The sequence below is a fragment of the Strix aluco genome, chromosome 5, assembly GCF_031877795.1.
Source record: "Strix aluco isolate bStrAlu1 chromosome 5, bStrAlu1.hap1, whole genome shotgun sequence".
In the NCBI taxonomy this organism is placed as follows: Eukaryota; Metazoa; Chordata; class Aves; order Strigiformes; family Strigidae; genus Strix; species Strix aluco.
The window spans coordinates 44,281,452-44,298,203 of NC_133935.1; the positions used below are offsets into that span (position 1 = coordinate 44,281,452).

Consider the following 16,752-nt stretch of genomic DNA (forward strand, 5'->3'; position numbering starts at 1 on the left):
TTTGCTGCTGGCTTGTAATACTGCTCAGAGGCGGTATTAATTTCTTTTTCAATGAAATGACTGTGAAAATAATCATTACACTGACTCGTACTTGATCTGGGTGATCCTGGAAGTGGCTTGGCTCTCCACAGCTGGCACTTTGCAGTTCCTTTATGGGTATCTTGAGGTTTTGCCCACCTGTGTAGCACACCAGCTCCTCTGGAAAGGAACATGCACCCTTTTGTCTCTGTTGTGTTGCTTGTGGTCTTGTGGCAGAAGCATAAACAGAGGTGGCCAAATCTGCCTTGTTGCAAAGCGGTGCAGCCCCGGGTTCTGGGAGCTCCAGCTGGGCCTCCCCAGAGAGTGCCCAGGCCCTCCGTGGGGTGAGGGGTGCCGAGGGCTCTTGGCAGCTTTGGTCTCAAGCCTGTCCAGTATGGAAGGTGTCAGCAGCCACATTTCTAGTTACACTGAAAGTCACTTTTCCCCTTTTCAGGGTAGGTCCAGCTTCTCTAACTTGACATGATGCAGCATGGGCAGTAAATAATTTTGACACTTTAAATGTGCAACTAGGAAGTTAGTAAATTTTATAGATTAAATTTAATTTCCAGGTACAGTCTGAAGGACCGTCACAGCAAAACACGACACAAATTCACTACACAACGTACAGTTTAACAAAGAAAAACCCCACAGCCATATGCACATTACAGAATTTTTTGTGAAGCCTGTTTTTAAAGAGGGTGGAGAAACAGCTGTAACTGCATTGTAGAGGGTTGCTTTCCCACCTGCTTTAAATCTTAGAATAGTTTTGTTGCAGCTCTGCTGGTCACCTGTGTGAAATTACAGTTCCCCGTGCAGGAATAGCTACTCTGTTGGGGGACAGAAGAAACGATTTGCTTAAGTTTTTCAGAAGTCCTCGCTGCTCATGGTCATGTACACAATGTTAACATTTTGCTATGGTGATTCAGCTTCCTCGAGTTCTTAGGTCAAAGCCACTAATAAGGGTAAAAAATGCTGGTGACTGGAGCCATTTGCTTTACCTTTGTTTTGATTGCAAGAGCAGCAGTTGGGGTTTGTTAAGAGTATTGTGCTCTGCCTCTGCACAGATTTAAAGTAAGACTAGAACAGTCCTGAAGCTTCCTGCATAGAAGACAGAATTCAAACCGAACCAAACCAAAACTTTCCCAAACCACCAATGAATTGCTCACACTTTAAAGGGAGAGCTGCTGCCACACTGATGAAGTCATCAGCTATTCTTGCTTGTGTCAGCACCTCCCCATTTTGTATTACTGATTAGATAGGAAAAGTATGTAGCCTTTAGAGAAAGGAGGAACTGTTCATTTTTTTCTCTGAAAACATCACCTGTTGGATGTCTAATGTTTCTGATCTAGCCCAGGGATAATTACAGCAGGGACAAAAGCCCCACATTCCAACTCTAATTATTTCACCCACCTTACCTGTGTTTTACATGTCTGTTCTGCAAACCTCTTAAGGCTTAGCAGAACTACTTAGCCAAGACAGCACAATTCATCTTCCAGTGTGGTCTTTTCCCTTTACTTGCTGGAGAAAAAAAAAACATGAGGGGGCAGTATGGGTGAGAAGAACCTATTTATTTCCTTGGTACTGTCTTTCAGCACTCCACCTGTTCCACTACAGAGTCCTTTGAGCAGAGACTGCACTGAATTCCTCTTTTAGCAAACCAGTGCAAGGAGACACTGCTGCAAATCTCGCTGTCCTGTGCATCCCATCTGCCTGCACTGCCTCTGGCGGGACCCCTGGCACGGCTGGCTGCTGAGCCTCCCCTTGCCCCCTCATCTCCCCACAAAAGAAAACAGAAAATAGCCCTGTTGCCCTCATCTGTGTCTACACTCTATACCACTCTTTTAATGGTATGTCTCTACCTCAAGAAAAGACAGACCTGATCTAAGGGAGTTGCTACATTACAGCTAAAATACAGCCTCTGCTCTCTGTGAGTGGTTACCTGGACCTGCACCCCGTCTTCCAAAGAAAAGAGCAGGAATTCATTACATCAGCTGGTACAAAATACACATTTACACACAGTCTAGTCACTGCTGAGAAAGAAGATTTAATGAAAAAGTGAGTTTGCTTAAAAACAAAAATCCACATTTACATCAACTGCTGATACCATGGGCAAGATTCTCTGACTGTTACCAGCTCACCTATTTCTAGCTGTATGAAAAGCAGTAAATTACACTATTCTTTCCTCCCGCTTAATCCATGGCTATAGATGCTGCATTATGTTAAGTAAATTGCCTAGTAAGTAACTCATCCTCAGCTCCCCTTGTATAAAATGCCAGTGCTCTATGAAAATAAGAGAGCTTTCACTAGGCGCTTTTATGATGATGCTTTAGCCCCGTGCATAAAAAAGGATCAGCTCTATTTAAAATGAGAAGGGTGTGGGGGGAGGCGGAAGCAATGGGACTTAGGGACTGACGTGCTAATATTACCGTACCAGTTTCTGCCCAGAAACAGTGACACCGGGGTCAGTTTTCAGCCCGTGGAGGAGCCCGGACCGGGGAAGGGCCGTCGGCGGGCGGCTGAGCCGGGAGGTGGCACCAGACGGCTTCGCTTCCCCTGGGCTCCCCCTGGGCTACCGCTGCTTCTCCGCGGGCGAGCTGCCACCGCGCCGGACAGCTCTGAGCCAGGCAGCAAGGCACGGCGTCTGAGACCCGGCCGGTGTTCGCCTGGGAGGGAGGGCAGCATGGTTTCTACAGCTTTTTCTTTTTTTTCTTTTTCCCCCGACAGCGGTACGTAGGAATGGCTCAAACGACAGCGACTCGAGGAAATTCTGCCTCTGCTGTAAGTTGAGCCAGCTCTAGATAAAGCGTGGCAGAGAACAGCAATCTCAAATTAATTGAGACACAAGGGATGTACTGAGTGAGTCCGAATGTGGCAAGGACTTCTTTTAAATATCTTGTACTGAAAGCCTGCAAAAGGAGCTGCATGATTTAACACCCTGGGAATGACAGAGAGCTCTGGGCTTGGCTGGTGAGTTGAAATCCATCCCATCAGGAGGCAGCAACTGTAACCCAAGGAGGGCTGGCCAGTGGGTCTGGGGGCATGGAGCCATTGGTGAGCGCAGACAGGGACCTGCTGCACAGGGAGCGCTTCCATACGGTGTGAAAAGACTTACAGACTAGGAACAGACACTCACCAAGAGCCACAGGATGGCTCTGCTACAGCCGAGAGAGAGGTACAGCAAAAAATATAATCCTCCATATAAAAAGTTGTCAAGCCAGCAGTTCACAGCAGCACTGCACTTGGCTGAAATGCCAAAACACTGGTTAACTCCTTCTTGCTCAACCGGATCATTCTGTACACTGCAAGGTCCTTGTAGTCCTCCCTTTGCCCCCTACAATCTCTCTTCCCTGTTCATTGCCTTGCAAGCATGTGCAGCACACCGTGGGCACGCACATCCTTCTCGTGTCTTCAACCTTTTCTCCTCAGCTCTGCATGGATAGGGTTCTGCCCCTATTTTCAAGCCACCATATACAATTATTTTCTGTGCAAGAGAGGGCTTTGAGGTCTAATTATGTTCCCTGTTATCCCTGGTGATAGTCACAATAACCAAAAGAGCCCAGAAACCACTTCCCCTGGGACCTTGAGCGCTCTCTGAATTTCCATGTCTGGGGAGTAGCACTCAGAATTGCTACATGCAGACACTGAGTGCAAGAACTCCCTTCATATTTTACTAACAAGTCACTACAAGCTTACTGACATGCCACAGCTGCTGCAGAAAACAGGCTCTCCTCCATCTTCTGCTCATCTCAGCTGTCAGTCTTCTCAGTCGCTCCCGTGTGCCACCCAGATCACCAAGACCCTCCTTGGACATTCAGTTCCCAGCACTTCTCGTTCAGTTGTTCTGGTACTTGCTGCCTATTTCTGCCCCCTTAGACCATCTCCCATCCTTCTGCTTGCTTCTTGCACTCTCCTCATTTGCTGCTTCTCTCCTGTTTCATTCACCCTTCAGGCCTAATCACTGGTCACTTCTCCCTGAGCTAATTGCTCTACACTTGTATCTTCTATTGACTTTGCTACTGTCCACAATTCCTCTCTCCACAGCTCCAGCAGCCTCGATGCTTTGCATGCTCTCCCTCCATCTCTGTTACTCACCTCCACTCCCCCTTTCCTTGACCACCTTATCGCAAGCTCCTCAGAAGAACACATCCCTAATGGTTTCAAAGAACCCATTAATCTTTTCCTGACCACTGGATCTCTTTTTCATTGATAATCTAATCTTTACTCAGCAGAAATGTCTCTACTCAGCCATTTAGTTCCCACCTACCCTCATTTCTCTCAAATCCAAGGGGAATAAACTAAGCACTCTAGAAAATCACCTGTTCCCACTCAATCCAGTTACTTTCCTCCTCAGGAATTAGCACTATTTTTCATATTTTTCTCCTCCATACCTCTAAACCGTTTCAGGGTGAAAGCAGTGAAAGGTCTTACACTTCTTCCCTTGTTTTCAACCCATCAAGGTATTTGCAGGCAAACAGCCATTCACTATTTCTTCCTCAGTTTCCTTTCATCTCTTTTTGAGTGTCCAGCAATAAAGCAAACAGATAAGGGGATACCTGTCGGGTGCTAATGCCTAATTTGGGAATAAATAGTATAAACTGAGCATTGGCTGTGGATTTGCTTGTGGGCAGGACAAAATATATGGCCTGTCCTCTTTCAAGTAACTTTTTAACTTAACACTTCTTTTCAATATGTATTCAAAGCTTATAATCTTAAACACTTCAGCAGTTTTCACCTTGGAACAGCAAAGAATGTATATTATGAGCAAAACACAAAAATAGATTTTAAGCATTATCCACATTTGTTTATATAAAATCATTACAGTGTAGGCACATAGATTTTGTTCCAATTGTTCACACAAAAAATCAGTCCCAAGGTTTCATCCTAGATGTTTATAGCATGGCCATGTATAACTGAAATAAGTTTCATAATATATCAACATCATTTTAACAATACAAAGTATGCTTTATTTTTTATGTTCTTTAAGCTATTCTCTCCCTTTGTAGTCTGTTTGGTTTCACACACACAGACTATGAACTCTTCCAAGTGTTTCCCCCTCCTCCGCTTACTCACTGATATGTCACAGCCATTGATTGATTGCTGTTTGTGTTTGGTTTGGACACTTCCAGATGATTGCTACTAATAACCAGTACTAAATTCCTGAAATATCTGCCTGATTCCTTTTACAAGCCAACTTCGTTACGCTCCGTCATATGAAACACAGTAGGCCCTTGGAATACTGCGGTGCGGGAGAAAAATAATCGCCAAATGAACGGATAGCTCAAACAAAGCATTGTAAAAAGCCATCACACTAAATTCTGCATGCATCATCTACTGCATTTCAGTGAAGGCCAAGTTTCTTAGTCAGCTCTCTGAGGAGATCTGTCAGCCCTAACTAGGATTCTTTTGGGACACAGTTTTGTGCCCACTGCATATGTTTGGTGATGCACTTTTCTACTGCGTGCAGCTTGTCGCCTGCATAAGGTTAGATCAAAATGATGCAGGTACAACAGTTTAACGAAGAGGTACACAGTGAGAATTGAGAGACCTAATTAATTTTTACCAAGTTTGTATTGGACCTTCAAAAAAATAAAAAAAAATCTTAAGAGCTAGAGGGTTGTTCATTCAAAAAAAAAAGCCCTGAAGGGTTTTAAATTGTAACCAGTACCAACAAGACACAGACAGTGAGCCTGTAACCACTAGATTTGGTTTCTGATTATTCATTTGCTTTCTTACATTTGGAGATACAGAAAGACAGGAACTGAATTGTCTTTGGTGTGGACCAAAATCTATTTAACAACGTTTTAAACTGTAATGAGAGTTAGCTGTATAGAGGTGAGTGTGGTCAGAGAACGCTGTCTTTAAGAAGAATGAAGAGGCTCTGTAGGTGCTGGAAACGTATCATAAATATGAAAAGCCACAAAGCTAATGTTATTCAGATAACTTAAGGTTAAGAGTAACTTAAACCTACATTATTTCTGTCCTATGAATAGGTACTGTCAGCTCTTCATTACCAAGGTGACAGACAGTATCTCAGATGGCACATCAGCTTGATAACCTAGTGGCTCTCCTACTAGCTAAGATGGTGGCAGCCCAGCTGCCCCCATAGGGGTTCCCTGAGAACTCAGGAGTCTAGAGGACAATGTGGCACAAAGACATGCCCCAGAAAATCACCCAAGGCTAGCCTACATCTGGAAGACTACATGAACTCTCGCTCTCAGAGGAATACAAAGATACCAGAGGCACCTCTGTCTGAAAGCAGTTTGTTCCCAAAAGGCCAAGTGTGGAGGCTGGACCAACGAGCCAGCATACAGACAAATCCAGTTCCTCTGTGTTATGCTCCCTCGTATTCTTACTGTGAGGCAGCATGGACACCCTGCAGGAGCATCTTAGTTTGACAGACTCAGCACTGCTCATGTATGCCTAGGTAGCTTGTTACCTTAGAAACTTTTCCCCTACACAAGTCACTTTACACTTTACCTACACTGAATGGCATCTGCTACTTTTAACTGCCACTCGGTTTGGCAATTTGTTATTTTTCAATTTCTTAACTACTTGTGTTTCCTTCCGATACTTTGATTTCGATGGATCCTCCACAATGAAGAACTCTGCTGTGAGATGCTCCCTAGGTTCCTTCACTGTGAACACAAAAGTGGGGGCCATAATGCAAAAACTGTGTCCTCTGAGTGCTTCTTTTCTATCATGATCATATCCTGGCCCTACTGATTTGCTATCCATGCCTTTTGCAAACTGGTCCTCAAGCATATTTATAGCCTGCCTTACAGCACCCACACTTTCCTCCCTTCTCTCTCAAGCACCGTGAGGCTTGTCAGTGTCCTTTTTTCTCTATTTCCTTATACCTCACTGTGTAAGGTTTTGAGACCATGTCTGGTTTTGATCCCCACTCCTCAACAGGTGGCTCTAGGGCATACTTACCCAGTTCACTGTTCAAATCTGACCCTAGAGAGTATCTGTTTGGGCAGAAAAAGAGGTAGCATGGTTGCTCAATGTTTCAAAGCTATGCTGACTGAACTTCATCACAAATAGCAAGGAATAGTAAGATAAGCTGAGCCACTGGGCTGTACCTTCATATCGTGCAGAACTCGAGAAGTGGCAATAGACCATCTTACAGACTGAGATTGTGAATTGTGGCAGAAAATGTTCTCATTACACCTTCGAAGTCATTTGCACAGATATTGAATTCATTCCTATCCCCAGTGTCACTCTTATCCAACAACTGCCAGCTGGAGACAGATGACAATCTCTACATTAATTTCTCATACTCTAAGATGAATACTTGAAAAAATCAAGCAAACTTATTTCCATAAGCTTGTTTTTTTTCTTTTCACACTGCACTCCTCCATCATCTAGATGAATGAACTTTGCTGCAAGAAACAATACTAATTTGTCTGTCAAACCAAACTAGTTCAAAGAAATTATGTAGTTATTTTTGGTCAAATGATAGCAGAGTTCAAGAATGGTAAAACACATACAGAAACCAGACTAGAAGATGGACTCTAGGATTGATCTTGAATGCTAATACCTCCTGATAGATTCAGCTATTTCACAAAGCTCTATTGTATTTACATGCAAGATTTGAAATCAGGCCCTAGAACTTGAAAACAAAGTTTTAAGCATCCAAGCCAGTAGCACAGCGAATAGGACAAAATTGGTATTTCAGTAAAAGTGGGATTGTCAGATTTGTATGAGTTTCCAGGCACAAGTCGTAAGAAAGTAATCCAATTAAACCACTGACTACAGTGACTAGATCATAATTAATTGTCAGAACCTTACAGAGAAAAGCCTGGCCAGAAGGTTAGCGCTGTGACACCAAGCTCCAGTGAGGGGAAAAAAAGAATAATTTAATTAATTTCTGGAAGAAAAGTTGAGGAAATAAAAATCCATGATGATAGGCTAAGCCTCCTGGATTTAGATAGCGTGCATAGCTCAGAAGTAGCAGAAAGTGGTATTAAATTGCAAGGGATAGCAGTTTATCCACATTTAGGCAAAAACACAAAATTAACCAAGACCAAGCGATAACAGAATTTGGTAGGTTAGGAGAGATAAACAAAGATTAAGAGAGAATTTGAAAAGCAAACAGTACAGATGTAAACAGAAATAAAAACTCCCTCTACATACTTAAAAAAAGGAAGCTGGTTAGAGACAAAATATGCAATCACTTCACTGTCCAGAAATGAGACTACCAGCACCTCCATATTACCCTTCACAGCTTCATGCCTTCTTCATTTGGATCTGCTATAAATGAATCTTCTGAAGTCATGGGAAAGGGGCCAATGGTCAAGACTACAGAGCACCACCTAATTTTTTAAACTATTTTGCCTGCCTCATACAGAGACATTAAATGTTCTGTTAGAGATATAACTGGGAATAACAAAAGAGTGCAAGGAGGAAGATGCTTGCAGTGTTTCACTAGGTTCTGTCTCATCCTAGGCACATGGTCTAAGGCAGCAAGAGTGGTTGGAGAGAGAAGTATTGGTGCAGGACAGCATTGTTTTGGGCATTAGCTTGGAAAGCATTAGTAAGAAAAGGTTAGAAGTAAGAGTCAAGAGGCATAGTGGTACTATGTTTGAAGATTATTTTACTTTTAGGGGGAGATTTGATATTAGAAATGTCATGGATTGGGGTGGGGATTTTACAGGATTTTACTGGAAGTTTAGAGGGACGTTATGGTAAGAGATTTATGTGAAAGGTTTCAAGAGAGGTTTTTGAAATTTTATGGATGAAAAGAGGAACAGATATTTCTATGAAGAGATGGCAGTAAGATTTCACTGAGTCATAGCGATTTTAAGCAAGAGCATTTATGAAAGAACAGTGCAGAAATAGGTAGGTAGATAGGTTAGCTGAGGTACAGTGATGGCTGTGAGGATTATCCAGCAGGTGAAATTTAAAGCAGCAGAGATGGAAGATTTAATGGGACAGCACTGGAGCAAGCTTAATAAACCTAGTTTAATAAAGCATGAGTGATAAAGCAGGGAGAGCAAGTATGTGACTGAAAAAGTTTGTATTGGGAGAAGAAACATGAAGAAGGCTGCCTGAATGGACTTCAAAGGGGATCAGATATGGGAAGCGGTAGATAGGTGCACTAAGAGAAAGAGTTTCATGGAAGTTCAGGTAAGACAGGCAGAGGTGGGGTGAAGTCCAGAGCAGAAGGATGTATGTTTAAGACAGGCAGGCAAATACAGTAATCTCAACAGAGGCTTTGGGGAGAGCTTCCACAGATGCCAAAGAGTGTGAGAGGGAGGGAATGTTTCAGTGGAGTGGACACCAGCACCAGTGGGTGTAACAGATGTTTGGTCAGCTTGGAGCCTGATGGTAATGAGCAACCAGACATTAGGCAGGAATTTGGATGTTGTCCTTAATTTCCTCAGCCAATAATATGTTATTGTGTTCACTGTTTTATTTTCCAGCCCCTGGAAACTGCCACTTCAGAAAAGATTATGGCTCAGATAAACTTGTACACAGGACCTTAATAAGGCTGGATAATTTGGTTGAATCTCTAGAAGAAATTACAAAAATCTTAAATACCTTGCAATTCTTTACAAAGGAACCAGCTTTGAAGTGCCCAACCCCAAAAGGCACTTAATTTCCTCAAGATTTTAAGAATAAATGATGGGTTTTATTCTAAATTGAAAAATTGTTTGTTTTTTGCCTGGCAAAGAAGATCAAGATCATCCTACCCAATCCTGGTGGTAATTCTACTTCTAGGGGAAATTCTCTTTCCATAATATTGAATATATAAAAACCAATTATCTTAAGGCTGAGGGACCCTTGTCATTATGCCAGCTTAAAATGCAGGTAATAAAAAGAATTGTATTTCCAGGCCTTAAGAATATCCTGAAGATTTTTTTTTGGTAAGAAAACTGCTGTTCTAAAAATGTTTGCAAGCTATTAAGCTGTTCTCCGCTGTGGCAGAGGAAAACATGCAGCATGATACTTAAACTATTTGGGACTTTATCCCTGAAAGCTCTCCAGCACAGACAACCTTATTGAGATGCAAACATCTGACAGTCAGCATTTTTGCATTGGGCACTTAAGCCCAACCTCACTCGCCACAACATAACTTCTGTTAATATATAACAGATTCTAAGGAACACAAAGCCTTTTTGGCACTAAAAAAACCCCACAATGTTTTTTATCGAAGATTAGAGAAAAATCTGACAGCAATGGTAGATGCAGCTAAAGCCTGGCAACGGCACCTCCTACACATAAGAAAGGTGGGCAGATAAGATGCGAAGTGGGGCGAGCACGTCTAAGCCTTGCTAGCTGCTAAGGACTGTCACAGCGAGAGGGGCCCAGGCAGCAGCTGGGGAGACGTGGGGTTACGGAGAACTGAGAGTATCCCGAGAACTGAAATACATTGCTGTATTTCTCCACATACACAACATACTATAAGTAACGACTTTCTAATCTGACTTTTTTTACTCATTTTTGGCCAGCTGTGCTGCTCACAGGGTGTAATCGGTGAGGGGCGAAATACTGGTATTGTCACAGTTACATGATTCTCTCAGGAAAAGTTCTTCATAGTATAGCAGAAAAAAATGACAGAATGGGAAAGACGTACAAGAATTCACATCAAGGATCCATCTTCTAAATTGTGTTTTCTAAAAATACAACCGATTAGTTTTCTAACTTAAAAACTCTACAGATAAGAGTGCGGGTAAGAATGTTTTTTTCAGGAGATTGCTTAGTTAAAACTTCTATTAGGCCAACTTTTTGTTAAGCGCTTGATCTGCAAATAGAAGGATGACCAACTTTACCAATTTTGTACTCCTGAGTATTAAAGAGTAGAGCTAGTACAGAACTATGTTTTCACCATCTACTTTTCTGCCAATTTATAGCTTTCCAGCACAACACAGAACAACTGACTTGTTCTGTTTTGGGATTTTCGTTTAGCCTGAAAGATAAGAGGTTTTGCCTGCACTGAGGATCCTGATACATAACTTCCATATATACAAACATTTAAACACCCTTTCAAAACAAAAAGAAAACCCTAAACCCAAACCAGACCAGAAATGAGATATGAGTTAAGTGAAAAGTCCAAGTAAATGAATGATCACCAGAAGGGCGAAGAAGACTGAGACAGTGCCCACTACTGTGGAAGAGAATGGGGTAGAGACATCACTAAGGTGAAAGTGGTTACATGGACTAAGCCTGTTATTTGTACTGTGGGGTGCATAGAACCTAGTGCCAGGTAACTAGGGCCCCATTTTACTAGATATTTTTTATCTCTATCTGTAGCATCTGTATTTTTTTTCCTGTAAAAAGAAACCAAAACCAAGTTTATATTCTGAAGTCCTAATGACATTTATTAACTAGGCAGATAAATTCAGGACTGAATCTGAGAGAAAAAAGGTGATGAGAAGGTGAGAAAGTGCTCCCAGCTGTGTAAACCCAGGCTATCTGGATTTCCTCTGCCTCTGATGTAAGCTTGCATCTTGTCCTGACACTGCTGCAAAGGTAGCACCAATACACCCCTTCATTCCCCTCAGCACACCCTTTATAAAGCAGGATTAAGCAAGCCAGAAATCTATTGAATGCAGTGATTCCAAAAATACCACGATCAATTTTCAGGGTGTTATTAAGACACAGTGAATTCAGCAAAACGACAAAAACGCAAGTTTTCTGTGCAGGTTTAGTCATTTGATCACCTCCACAAACTGTTTAATGGATACAGCGTGGTCCCGTCACATTCCCTGCACATGCCTTTTTCCTAATATTTAACCCAGTTAGGTTTCCCCACAGAACGCTGCATTATTTATACACGAGACATCTTTCAAGCTTTTGCAGCGTGACTGGCGGAAACCCCTTGAATCCTCGTTTCTTGTAACACCACGAAGGCCCAGGCGCTTTCCCAACCTTCCGCCTGCAGGAGCGAACTCCCCTCCGTCACTTTGCTCTGCCCACCAGAGGCGCGGACGAAAGGAAGTTATTTAATTGCTGCGGGAGCAATTAACTTCGGGCTCTTCCCACCGTGCACCGACCCCGCTGAGCGACGAGGCGAGCGCAGCCGCAGCCACCACGTTTTCAGGCCAAAGCAGCGCTTCTGTCCCCAGCGCGGCGTTTCCCTCGTGACAGCCGAAGCCAAAGGCTGACCGAGCCGGGCTGCACACGCGGCTCCTTGCCTCGCCGCTGGTGCAGCCGCCGCCGGTACCGCCCCAGACCCGGGCCCCGGGCACCTGCCCCGCGGCTCGGCGGCCGCCGCCGGGCCCCTCGGCCCCCTCAGCGGAGCTTTCCGGCAGGTGCGGGGCGGGTTTGGCGGAGCCCCCACCACGGGCCGCGAGGGGGGCGACACCAGACCGCCTCCTCCAGCCCCTCACGGCTGGGCTCTGGCAGCCCCCGCCCGCCGCCCGTTAAGGCTGCCCGCGAAGCGGGAGCGCGGCCTGAGGGCGGGCGGTTGGCGCTGTCCCGCTCCGCTGCCGCTCGTCGAGAGAGCCGGGGTCCGTGTCGTCCCCCCCCCCCCCCCCCGTGCTGGCGCCGCCCGGGGCAGGTGGCGGGGCAGCGGCGGCGGGGCCCCGCGGCGGGCCGGCTGCCGGCGCGATCAGGTCGCGGCGCGCAGCGCACCGGGCCGGGCGGGGCCTCCCCGCCCTCACCCCATTGTTGAGGCCATCTCGGCAGTTTCCGCCCTGACTTCGGCTCTGTCCGCGCCGCGATGGGGAAAAGGGGGAGGGAAGGGAGGAGGGAGGGGGAGCTCGGGAAGCCCCAGGGCCGCGCCGCTCCTTCCGGGACGGCGGGAGGCGGTGCCGCTCACCTGGTGCCGCCGGCGCTGGGGAGCGCCCGAGCCGCAGCCCCGCCGTGCGGGAGGTGAGCGCCGGCCGCCTCCGCCCCGCCCCGCGCGGGAACACGGTCCCCCAGCAGGCAAGCGGGCGTCGGGGGGATGGCACACGCGCCGGCTCCGGGGGCGAGGGACGGCGCTTCGCGGGCGTCGTGGCCGTGGCGGGCGGGCAGGCGTTGGGGCGTCGGCGAGCGGGGGAGGCGAGCACCTCCGGGCGGCCCCGCGCCGAGGGGTGAGGGGAGCCCCGGCGGGCGCAGGGTATTGCGCCGGGCGGCGCGGTCCGAGCGGCGGGAGTCCGGCGGGCGAGGGCGGGCGGTGATGGAGACCCGTCCTCGGGCAGGGGGGGGCTTCCTGGGGAGTCGGCGAGACGGCGGGACGAGGACGGGCATCGCTGCGGGACGGTTCACGTCTCCCCTTTTGTTTCTCTCCAGGGTGTTTGTGCTTCTCCGCGTCTCTCTCCCCGCCCCCGTCCCTCCTGCCCGCCCCGCCGGGACCTCTCCTCTCCGGGCGGCGGCAGAGCCGCCTCGGGGCGGGTGGCGGCAGAGGTGCTGGTGGGGCGCTCTTGCCGTCCAGCCCGCCGGGAACATGGCGACCGGCGGCTACCGCAGCGCCGGGGGCAGCACCACGGACTTTCTGGAGGAGTGGAAGGCTAAGCGGGAGAAGATGCGGGCGAAGCAGGCGCCGCCGGCCCCGGGAGCGGCTGCCGCGGGGGAGGCCAGGCCCGCAGCGGGCGCCTCCTCCGCCGAGCTGAACAACAACCTGCCCCCCGGCGGCCCCGCCGCCCCCCCCGACCGCGCGGCGCCCCCCGCCGGCGGGGCCGTCAACTGCGTCGGCCTCCCTGGCGCCGCCTTGGGCCGGGCCGCCACCGTCAAGGAGCCGCCGGCGGCCCTCGCCGCGGGCCGGGGGGCTGAGCCTGCCGCCAAGCCCCCTGCCGCCGCCGCGCCGGGCTCCCCCGAGGGCGAGGAGAAGCTGGCCGCCAAGGGGAAGAGCTCGGGCCCCAGCGCCAGGAAGGGCAAGGGGCAGATCGAGAAGAGGAAGCTGAGGGAGAAGAGGAGGTCGACAGGTGTGGTGAACATCCCCGCCGCCGAGGTGAGCCCGCGGGGCAGCGGGGCGGCCGCCGCTACCGCACCTGAGCCGTCGCTGGGGGCGCCGGGGCCGCCGCGGGCCGGGGAGCGCCCGGTGCGGACGGGGGGCTCGGCCCGCGGGGGCGGCGGGCGGGCGCACCGGTGCTGCTCGGCCGGGGGCCCCTCGGCCGCGCCCGGGCCGCCGGCGGGGGCTGCCTGCCCTGGTGGGGCCTTCCCCTGGACCGCGGGGAGGGGCGCGCAGGCCCGCACGGAGGCGGGGGGCATGCTGCGGTCCCACAGCGCGGCGGCCGAACGGACGAGGGGCCGCTTATTCTAAATACTTCAGACCTGTCACGGCCTGGGGCTTTTTTTTTTTTAATTGATGTCGTCTTGTTGGCAGAGGGTGACTTCTAGGGCTTCTCGATGATCGAACCGAGACACGTGCCTGTTAAAGTATGATCAAAACAATAGTAATGAAAGAAAACTGATTTATCAGCTCTGAAGAGATGTTCAGGTGTAAATATTATTCAGTTTGGAATCCAAAAGAATTTCCTGCACTGGAAAAAATGTAGTGGTTTAAAGAGCATTTTTTTGAAGGCAGAGGGAAGATATTTTCATCAGCCAACACCACTGTCCTCTGTGGTTTGCTACTAGTATAAAAGTCTGGCATTGATTTATAATACTCCTAGAGGAATTCAGAAGAATGATAACTAAGTCTTTAGCTTTTTTTTTTTGCACGTAATAAGAAAGGCCGCAGGAAACTTTGAACAGAGCTGGATTTTAGTCTACAATTTTGCACTAATCCTGATGACCACCATCACTGTAGAAAAAAAACTTGCAGTTCTTCTTTTGGTTAACATTAAAGATTATTAAAATAACACTAGAAAGTAAGATCTTTGTTTCTAAAGCTGCAGGAGAAACTGAAATCATGTTCTTCATACCCAAAGTCACTGATCTTTTTTTTGTGACATCTAGACACTTTCATGCGAGAAGGTATTGGAAGGTGAGGAATAAGTTTTAGGAACAGTAGAAATCTTCATGTCTTTTGGGCTAATTACTTGCATAGTCTTTAGGTTGAGGTGAAGTGCTTTGGCCTATGTCTTCAATGTTCTTGCTTTGGAAAATGAGGAATACAAGTGAGTTCTCTAATTATCTGGCTTCAGAGCATGCAAGCTTCCTAGACTGTGCTTGGTTTGTTTATACAAAGCCCCTGAAATACCTGCCACCTGTGCTTCTGTAGGAACTCCTAAAATGCTGTAACTTTATTTCCCTAAGTAAACTAGTTCTAGCTGAGTTAATGGTTTTGCACATTGCAGCAAGCATTGTACAGCATCGTATTTTAGGAGCCTCTGCTGTGTACCCCGTCCCCAGTCTTTGTTTTGGGGTGGTGGGTTTCTTTTTGCTCTTTGAGACTGGTGTCCTAGTTCTTTGAGCTAGTTTCCTGAACTAGTGTTCCTTTGGTGGTTTTTGGGTGGTGTGGTTTGGGGTTTGTTAGTTTGGTGTGTTTGGTGGTGGTTGGGGCTTTTGTTTGTTTGTTTTGTTTAAATATTGCTCAAAATATGCTTTGCTTTCCAGGAAAACACATTCCTTGCTCAGCAGCCTTTAGAATCTTATGTGTGAATTTGCTACTGTAGTTTCTGCTGCATTGTTAAGGGTGGTTTATTTGTTAAGGTTAACATCTTTAGGCATTGAGAAGCAAGTTCTTGCTCGCTCCCATACTTCTGAGGGCCTAATAACTTTGCTGCCAGTCACCATGTATTGGTGCTTCTTGGAGACTTCTTGTATCTTCATACTAATTGCTTGTAACTAACTTAACTAGCAATTAAGCATTCCATCACATTTTTGGGGTCAAATTTTAGTAAACATAGATACCTGTTGTACAAGGTATTATTGGGGAAACTTGCTAGTAGTAAGTGTTGCATTTTTGACTGGCATATACTTAAGCAAAGTTATCTCTCTTCAGCATTTCACATTTCTTAAATGTTTTTAATCATTTCCACATGCATTTCTAAGAATTATTTAACTAGGGAACACTAGATCATTCCTGATGGTGGACAGCTTCAAAAACTGTGTGTCCAGTGTCAAATGTGAGTAATTATTCATCAATGAATGTTTTGCAGAGTATTTACTTGTACTGTCTTTCATATTTCTATTCAGGAGAAAGTATTTTAAAGCACTGATTCAGCATGATTGGTTGAAGTTCTTGGACGAAGGAAAGCTGTGATGTAGATGTTGACTTGTTGGAATAGTCACATTCAAAAACTGCAACGCTACGGTTTCTTGCTGTCTTGCTAGGCATAGCTTTACCATTTACTACTATTTTACTACTACTACCACTATACATAGTGACTTGGTAGTAGTAGACACTGAATTTAACCACTTAGCACTCGTAGCTCTGCATGGTGTATGTTTTAAAATTACTTTTCAGGAGATGTTATTTGAGAGCTTTACAGGGTGTTTTATTGTCTTATTTTTCAAGAAAATAGTCTTTCTCTAGAATGGAGTTGCCATTTTATGCTATACCATCTCCCTTTTATGATCAGCGTGCCACTGTGGCGGAGAACAACGATAAGAGGAGGTGATTCTGATACTCTGAAATTAAAATGGATAGCTGTCGACAAAACATACTCAAAGGAGATAGATACATAGTACCTAGAAGCTTCTCTGCCCAAAATGGAATACAAAACCAGTTTTTTACCCCAAAGAAGTAGGATCTAATTTCAGTTATTTCAATGCAGCTGGAGAATTTAATGGTATGAAAGGTGGTGGAATAAGGAAAGTACAAGTTTGTGTTGTTTCACTTATCTTGAAATAGGCATGAAAAATGCTAGCAGATCGTTACTCATTAATGATTAATTTCTGTTCAATAGGAAGGTAATA

The 16,752-nt window shown here is 46.5% G+C and overlaps 1 protein-coding gene across 2 annotated transcripts in view; it reads left to right on the forward strand.

Annotated features, from left to right (window-relative positions):
• Window positions 1-12,751: 12,751 nt before the first annotated feature.
• Window positions 12,752-16,752, forward strand: part of PAWR (pro-apoptotic WT1 regulator) — an 84,476-nt gene continuing 80,475 nt past the window's right edge. Inside the window, exons 1-2 of one of the 2 annotated variants that reach the window (XM_074827154.1) lie at window positions 12,752-12,891; window positions 13,240-13,897. In XM_074827154.1, coding sequence (XP_074683255.1) covers window positions 13,394-13,897 — 504 coding nt within the window. In that variant the 5' untranslated portion in view covers window positions 12,752-12,891; window positions 13,240-13,393. Of the gene's footprint in view, window positions 12,892-12,927; window positions 13,041-13,239; window positions 13,898-16,752 lie in introns of those variants that run through there. The other variant, XM_074827155.1, reaches the window with a different exon arrangement.